Source organism: Octodon degus, unplaced genomic scaffold (genome assembly GCF_000260255.1).
Source record: "Octodon degus isolate 3935 unplaced genomic scaffold, OctDeg1.0 scaffold00031, whole genome shotgun sequence".
NCBI classification, from domain to species: domain Eukaryota; kingdom Metazoa; phylum Chordata; class Mammalia; order Rodentia; family Octodontidae; genus Octodon; species Octodon degus.
In genome coordinates this window covers 17,781,372-17,789,421 of record NW_004524607.1, presented here as the reverse complement: position 1 = coordinate 17,789,421, position 8,050 = coordinate 17,781,372, and the positions used below count along the sequence as shown (strand labels likewise).

The 8,050-nt window shown below is 46.1% G+C and overlaps 2 protein-coding genes across 2 annotated transcripts in view; one reads left to right on the top strand and one right to left on the bottom strand.

Annotated features, from left to right (window-relative positions):
* Positions 1-4,744, bottom strand: part of Trrap (transformation/transcription domain associated protein) — a 161,216-nt gene extending 156,472 nt beyond the window's left edge. Inside the window, exons 1-3 of the mRNA XM_023713378.1 lie at positions 4,627-4,744; positions 2,013-2,173; positions 1,157-1,206 (exon numbers count right to left, since the gene is read on the bottom strand). Of these exons, the coding sequence (XP_023569146.1) occupies positions 1,157-1,206; positions 2,013-2,112 (150 nt within the window). The 5' untranslated portion in view covers positions 2,113-2,173; positions 4,627-4,744. The remainder of the gene's footprint in view (positions 1-1,156; positions 1,207-2,012; positions 2,174-4,626) is intronic.
* Positions 4,745-6,927: 2,183 nt separating this feature from the next.
* Positions 6,928-8,050, top strand: part of Tmem130 (transmembrane protein 130) — a 28,492-nt gene continuing 27,369 nt past the window's right edge. Inside the window, exon 1 of the mRNA XM_004629707.1 lies at positions 6,928-7,033. Within this exon, the coding sequence (XP_004629764.1) occupies positions 6,928-7,033 (106 nt within the window). The remainder of the gene's footprint in view (positions 7,034-8,050) is intronic.

Here is an 8,050-nt window from a genome sequence, read left to right as displayed (position 1 = left end):
AAAACTTATTATAGTAGACCATACTGTCAAGCATAGTGGCACGATCCTGTAATCCCAGCACTCCAGAGGCTGAGGCAGGAGGATCACTGCTAGGCTACATAGTAAGTTCAAAGCCAGCCAGTATAACACAGTAAGCCTGTCTCAAAAACAGAAAAATAAAAAGATAATAATCATTAGTCCCTCTCAAACAAAATACTTTCACTCACTCCAAACACACTTACTCCATGGTTCTTGCCACTTTCTAAAGCAGTTCTGGATGCCCTCTTTCATAACCTTACAAGATCGTGTATATATCAAAAATATAGTGAACATTCCTGCCAAGTGTCAGTCAGTACAAAGGCAGGCTCAGAAAACAAGGTGTAACCTCGCATTTACTTTATTCACCACATATAGCATCATACAATTTCTGGCTATTCTCCAGAACTGAGTGACACGAAGATGAATGTTTTTCATAAATTCAGAACACTGACACAATCACAGCAGTGCAACTGGACACTCAAAAAAGGATTTTCATTAGTAGCAACAACAAGAGGATAAGTGTCTTTGAATTGAGTATTTTTGGGCATTCATGGCAATTTGTCTTCTACTATTAGAAATATTTTATTTAAACACACATTTTCTATCACACCTCATGCGATCCAGAAGAAATTACTTACATGAAAATCACAGAAGTCTTTTATCTTTTGACAAGGTTTCATCATGTAGTTCAGGCTGACTTAGAATTCACTATGGAGCTCAGGTTGGCCCCAAACTCAAGGCAAACCTCCTACCTCAGCCTCCTGAGTTCTGAGATTACATGTAGGTAGGATTACGTGTAGGCATGCCCCACATCTAGCATTCACAGATGTCTTACAGTAAGACATTCAAATTTTATTCCCTAACATACTACTACCTGAACATAACAAACTCACAACGTAAGTTTGAGTGCATGTGTAAGAAAGCCACTAGATTTAAAAACGAAAACACTTTAAAACAACCAAACTAAAACCAACATTTCTCAACAGTTAGGGTTCAATATCACTAGAAGATGAACAATACCACAACAAAATCTTACATTTCATTTTGAAAATACAAAAAGTTATAACAAAGATACTGAGAGCAATAGAAAAGCAAAAACGGATACCTTAAAAAGAAAAGCACAAAATAAAGTTCATACCTCAAAATTTTCACTAACTTCTTGCATCATTTTTAACTTCGTTTCATCAGCTGTAAATGACAAAACAAACCATCAGGTAACTGAAATTATGTTTAAGGATATTCCTAAAATTCCTGGCTTAATAATTTAAGAGAAGCAATCAGATCTTATCAGTTTGACTGTCATGGCCCAATACAAGGCACATAGCTAGTTCCCTACACCAGTCACACACATTGATACTCTCAGACACACATGTGCATGCACAGAAAAGAGACACACAAAGACATAGACACAGAGACAGACAGAAACACACACACATACACAGACACACACAGACACACACACACACACGCCTTGTGGGGACTCCAGCCAGAATTGGTCATCACTTTGCTTCTCTACAAGGTAGGGAGAGGAAAAACAAGGATTTTTTTCCCCAGTTTTTTTTATCCAACAGGGTCTCACTTTGTAGTGCAGGCTGGCCTTGAGCTCACTATGTAGCCCAGGCTGGCCCCAAACTTGCTGTGATTCTCCTGCCTCAGCTAGGATTATTGGCATGAGCCACCATACTTGGCTTAAAACATGGATTTAAAAAATTGTATGTTAAAAAAAATTAAGGGGCTGAGGAGATAGCTCAGTAGAATAAGCACTTGCCTGGCAAGGGTCTGAGTTCAATCCCCAGTTCCGCAAAAAAAAAGTAAAAAAAAAAAAAAAAAAAAAAAAAAATTGTATGTTGCTATTTATCTCAATGTACACATTTAAACTAGAGATGAGGGTCCAGGAGATGGCTCAGTAGAATAAGTGCTTCCCTGGCAAGCACAAGAGCCTGAGTCCAATGGGGAGGGGGAACGACCCAGAGATGAGTCATGAATCAACTCACGTGTATTTACATCTGTGAGAGCTGCCACAAACTGAAGGTATTTTTTCATAAGAGTGGTTTGGTCAACCACTGTGGCCCCCTGTGTTGCGACAAATGCCATTTTTCTTTTGAGCAGATTTCTTTCTCAAAAGAAAAATACCATGTCCATGAGTTCATCCAACCTATGGAAAGAAATGCAGGGTTAGCCAATTTATCAAGAGCATGAGCTCACAAGTTGTAAAGAAATCTTTCCTAAATTTCTGTGCTAACCTAAAAACTTATGTATTAATCCAAAATAAAAATACTCTACCTTTTGAATATAAAGTTTACCCAAAACCATGTTTCCTGAACATGATTTTTCGACAGCCTTTCTTTCCTACCATATTTGTTTCCTTAAGCCACTGGCTGACAAACATTTTTCTATAAAGAGACAGATAAGTTTCGTCTTTCTGGCCATGTAATCTCTGTTGTAGTCACAGACAACATTTAAATGGATGTGCACAGCTGTGTTTCAATAAAACCTTATTTGTGGATAATGAAATTTGAACTTCATATAATTCTCATTTATGACAATCTTTTTTTTTTAATTTGTCTAACTATGCAATTGACTCATAGTGATCCTCCTATGTCATCCTCCCCAGCGCTGAGATTATAGGTATGCACCACTAGCCTTGTTTCAGGGCAGCAAAGCATGCTGTATTGGGATCGAATGAACTGGGGGCCTGGGTGTTTGCCAGGCAGGCCCTTAGACCACTGAGCTATCTCCCCAGCCAAGATCTACTTTGATATATTTTCTCCAACCACTTAAAAAACACAGAAACCTTGTCAGCCAGATAGCTTAGTGGATTAAAGCACCTGCTTAGGCAGATGCAGGGGCTGGGGATTCCACCCTAGCCTGCCTGCCTGGTGGCCCTTGAGAATGGGTGTGGGGGCATGAGACTGTAATCCTAGCACTTGGGAGGCTGAAAAACAGGATCACTATGAGTCCAATCTGTGTAGTGAAACCCTGGAGACCCTGTACTAAATGCAGAAACAAAACAAACAAGAAAAAAAAACAAAAAACCATAAACCATTCATGCGGCTGGGAGTATAATAGCTCAGTAGTCAATTAAACATGCAAAAAGCCCCGAGTTTGATTCCAAACATAAAAAAAAAAACCCAAAAAAATTAAGCACACAGATTGTACAAAAATAGGCAGTAGGTTGGATCTGATCAGCTAATAGTTTATCATCTCTTGCCCTAGACTGGTTCTCAAACTGGTATACATCAAAATCATCAGAAGCCAAGGGTGGATTCCCAAACATTACCCCAGTGACTGTGATGGCCCCAGGAAGCTGGACACTTTGCAGCTGGGGTACCCCAGGCCCTCAAAAAGTGGTTCTTCAATACGCCTTAAAAATTTTACGAGTCGAAAATAATTAAGTTGATGGTGGCAAGGAGAACTGCTGCTCCAAATAAATATAGAAATTTGGTTTCTGTTTTAAGTGGTGGCACAAAAGTGTTCACAAAACCTGATAAAATAGCTTTCACCCCTCCTCCGACTCGTCGCATAATTTCATTCCGTACTAAGAGGTGGTTGCATAGCTTGGTTCTTTCTTCAACCCCTTGGGAGGCCGTCCAACATTCTCCCTCGGGAATGCCACTGAGGGGGGACTCTCAGAAACAACAAAAAGTTCCCCAAGAAGATGCCCGTGGATGTCCAAGAACAGAGGACGTCCGACAACAGCCCACCAGAGGCCCCACCCTCAGGGTAGGAAGTCACTAAGGACACCTGGGGGAGGGCACGACTCCCTCCTCCAGATACCGAAGATCTCACGGCCCTCCCTCTCTCTGTCCCCAGGGAACCAAGACTCAGGCTCTAGGCTTCTAACAATCCCCTAATCCTGACCAAAGTTTTTTTTTTTTTCCTCTCTCTTTTTTGACGTTGAATGTGAACTCTGACATTTCCCGGGACCCCCGAGAGAAGCCGGGCCCCGCTTCCCAGCGTCTCTGACGAGGGGAGACATCCGGTTCCTCCAGACAGTGGAAAGCGGCTCGGAGCCTCGGAAGTCGCCAATCCCACCACGTCCGGCCAGGTAGGGAGGAGAGGTCCAGCTCCCGGCAGGCGCCCAGAGCCAACGGCTCCGCCCCGACTGCGCCGAGCCTGGCTTGAGGCAGCACCGCCCAACCCAAGAGGGCGCTGTCGTCGCCGCTACCGTACCTTCGCTCTCCGCGTCTGGCCTGACGAGCGACGTGCCTGCATGGCGGCCGAGACGTGCCACACCAACCGAGAAACCCCTCTAGGGAACAAGACCCCGACCCCTCCCGCGAGCTCTCCAGTCCCAAAAGGCCCCTAGGTGCCCTCCTTTTGTCGCCGTCTCGGGAGACTCCGCCACCGCCCGCCCCCTAGGCCGCGCTATGGAGAGCGGCGAGGACCAATCCCCGCACCGCTAACCGCGCGCCTCCCGCCACCTGCGCCCGGATCGACCGGAAGCGATGGAGGCCGAGAGTCGCCTCCGGCCACGCCGCCTGGGGTCGGCTCCCGCGAGGGCCTGCAGGACACCACCCCGCCTGGAGCCCCCGCCGCGTCGCGGGGGACTCCGCAGGCCAGAGCATCTCGCGCGCTTCCCGAGGCCGCACGTCCGCGCGTGCTTACCCCAGCCTCTGCGGCCGGCCTCCCGCACTCCGGCCCGCGCCGCCCGCGGAGCCCCCACCGCTGCCGCCGCTCCGCAGCTCGCAGTCCCGCCTCCGCTTAAAGCGGCCGCGCCCGCCCACCGAGAACTAGGCCCCAGCGTACCGCCCCCAAGTGGGAGAGGCCTGGGCGAACTGCGAAGCTAGGCGGGGAAGGGGGAGGGGCATCTGAAGTTGGAAGCGGGGAGGGGGTTGTGGCTCTTTAAACCTCGGGCTGCAGGAAGGGGCCTCCAGGCCTGCAAGTACAGAATTTTCCTGCGGGGCGTGGTGGCGCACGCCGGTAATCCCAGCACTCACTCGGTGAGGCTGAGGCAGGAGAAGCTTCCGAGTTTGAAACAAGCCTGGGCTACAAAGTGAGCTCAAGACCAACCTGAACTGCATAGTGAGACCCTGTCTTTTAAAAATAAAAAAGTTTTCTTGAACCTCTGGTGTCCCCAAAGCTCCTTGTGGCCCCAGGTGAGTTCGCTCCCTTCCTGGGACCCTTAAGGAGCCAAAGAAGGAGGTGCAAAGAGGGACTTTAGGAGGCTGGGCGTGGTGGCCTGCGCCTGAAATCCTAGCTCTTGGGAGGCTATGAACAGGCTATGAGTCTCTAAACACTATGAGTGATCTAGTAGTGAGACCCTGAACACCTTGTAGACCCTTCCTTAAAAATAAAAAAAATTTTAAAAAGGAGAGAGTTTAGGAAAAAATAGATGAGGACTCTAGGGTTCAGTCCCCAGTACAAAAGAAAAGGCACACACATAGTCTCCTGCTCTGCTGGAGCCCCTGCTTCCCTTACATGCTGGATGTTATAGCTTGTGTCAAGACCTCCCCCCAAAGCCTCATGCACCCACTGGGGAGCTTCTGAGAGGTGGCTAGGTCTACAGTATGTCAGTTGGGATCGAGGGCGTGTCCTTAGTAAATCAGCCCACTGGTTGGTTTGGCAGGGTTCTGGCTAAGTTTAAGGGTGCACGTGCTCACCCACTGTAGGTCCCATAGTCTGCAAGAACACCTAGAGGGCCTCTTTCTGCCCACTTGCCCTGGACAATTTCTCCTCTGCAATGTTCCCTCTCTGCCATAGAGCCAATTGACTATGGACTAAAACCTCTATGAACTGTGCACCAAATAAAACTTTGCTCCTTTAATTCTGGGTGTTTACACTTCCGGGAGGCTGATCTTAGGACTTCCACCCCTGCAAGCAACTTTCCATTGCTATGGATCCTTCCAAGATCTCTTGTAGGTATCAGCAGGATGACTAGGTAATCTGAAGTCTAAGGAGTTCAGCTGCTCTGGCAGAGCTGAGGTCCAGGCCTGGAATCCTATAAATTCAATAGAGGGAGCTCCCTGAATTCCATCTTGACTGCTGTAAACTGCCGTATCCCAGGAGCTGACCTGGGATCACTGTTACCTGATCAGTAGTCTACAGTCCCATAGTTACACATTTCTGGTAGAGGATAATGAAGATTTTTGGTAGGAATATAATCCCTAGGGAGGCTGCCCTTCTATCTTGATGACTGAAACAGCAGACGTCTCTGCCTCTCTCATTGTTCCCCCGCTGGCTGGAGGAGCTTGGGTCTTGGCCAGCAGCTGCCTGCCCCTTGCTTCTCTTTGCTCCCCCTTGCACCTTTCTTCCCTGGCTATCCAGCAAGGTCCAGGGAGGCAGTGTGGTTCCTCTTTTCCCACTCTCACCACTTCAGTCGATACTGTTGCATTTTGAGAACACAGAGCTCCCAGGAGTACCTAAGAACCAAAGGGAAGGATCTGGGCCCCTTGTTTACATCAACCCTTCCAGAAGATTCCCTGGTTTCAGCCTTCACCCTCATTGAAACAAGTCTGCAAATGCTACCTAAGTGACACTTCTGGGTTTTAGTCCCCTAGCGCTGCTTCCTGTGTACTGACCTCCGTGCTATAGCATAAGCGTTATAACAAGGAATCACCTGGGTGTGCCAGTAAACCTGCTTGTGATTTATTTTTTTGGTGGTGAGAACTCCAAAAGTAAATGTACTTGGGATTTTTTTTTTTTTAATTTTTATTTAGTACAGGGTCTAAAGGATCTCATTACATAGATCGGACGCATAGTGATTTTCCTGTTTTCAGCCTCCAAGTGCTGGGATTACAGGTGTGCACCACCACGCCCAGTCTCATGTACTTGGGATTTTTATATTGAGTAATATAGAGAGACTAGTTTTTTCTCTGTAAAGAAAAGAAAAAGAGAGAGAGCTGTTAATACCAGAGATTCAGAGGTAAGCAGCCAATGAAAACTGTATGTGGTGGAGTCCTCCAACCTATGGCGTTCAGCTCAAACTGGTGTCAGATGATGACAGCCAGCACTGGCAGTGATCAGCAGCTGGCTGTGTCGACTGTTGGTATCCAGCATTACCTGGTGTCACCCGGTGACTGCTAACAGAGATACACTTTGCCCATTCAAAATTTCCATCTGAATTGAGCAAAAGAACCCTAGGCTGATTGGTAAGACAATGTAAGGTGTTTTTGAGAGATTTTTTGATAGGCTCCAGCCCCAGTATGAATTTCTGAAATCATCATGCTGGTCATCTAATATGGCTGATGCCCTTAAAACAAAAGTCCATCTTCACAAGACCACCCTACCCCTTCTTCTCCAACTCAGTTCAGGGTATAATTTTTTTTCACCTTTCCTGCTGCCTCAGGGAAGACCCCCAATCAACTCTCTCAGGTCCCTCTCAAATTCCACCCCTGAATGTCCATTTTGAATCGGTGTGTTCAAAATGGTTAGAATAGATAGATAGTTACATTCTCTTAATGAATAGAGGGATTTGTTCTAATAGTGTTTGTAAATAGGATATCATGTTTGCATCTTGTACAGCAATTAACTATTAGGAAGAATGTATGCAATGTGTTAATTATTGACTCTGTCCTACTAATTTGGTGTGAAACTGTCTCATTGCTATTTGTTTCTCATTAAAATTATGGAGGGGTTGGTGAGATGGCTCAGTGGTCTAAAGCATCTACTTAGAACAAGCTTAGCAAAGCACAGGGACCGCGGCTCAATCCCCCAGCACAACATGCCAGCCAGCCCCACCCCCTGGTGGGCTGAGCTGGCCACACACACACATACACACACACATAAATAAATAATTTTTTTTTAAAATAAAAAAATAAATAAATAAAATTATGGGAAAAAAAACCAATATTGAGATGTCATCTCACTCCAGAAAGAATGGCTATCATAAAGAAATCAACCAACAACAAATATTGGAGAGGCTGTGGGGAAAAGGAACTGTTCTCCACTGCTGGTGGGAATGTAGACTGGTGCAACCATTATGGAAATCGGTGTGGAGACTCCTTAAAAAACTTGGACTGGAAATCCCATTTAAACCTGCTGTTCTTCTACTGGGAATTTTCCCAGTAGATCTGAAAACATCATATCATAG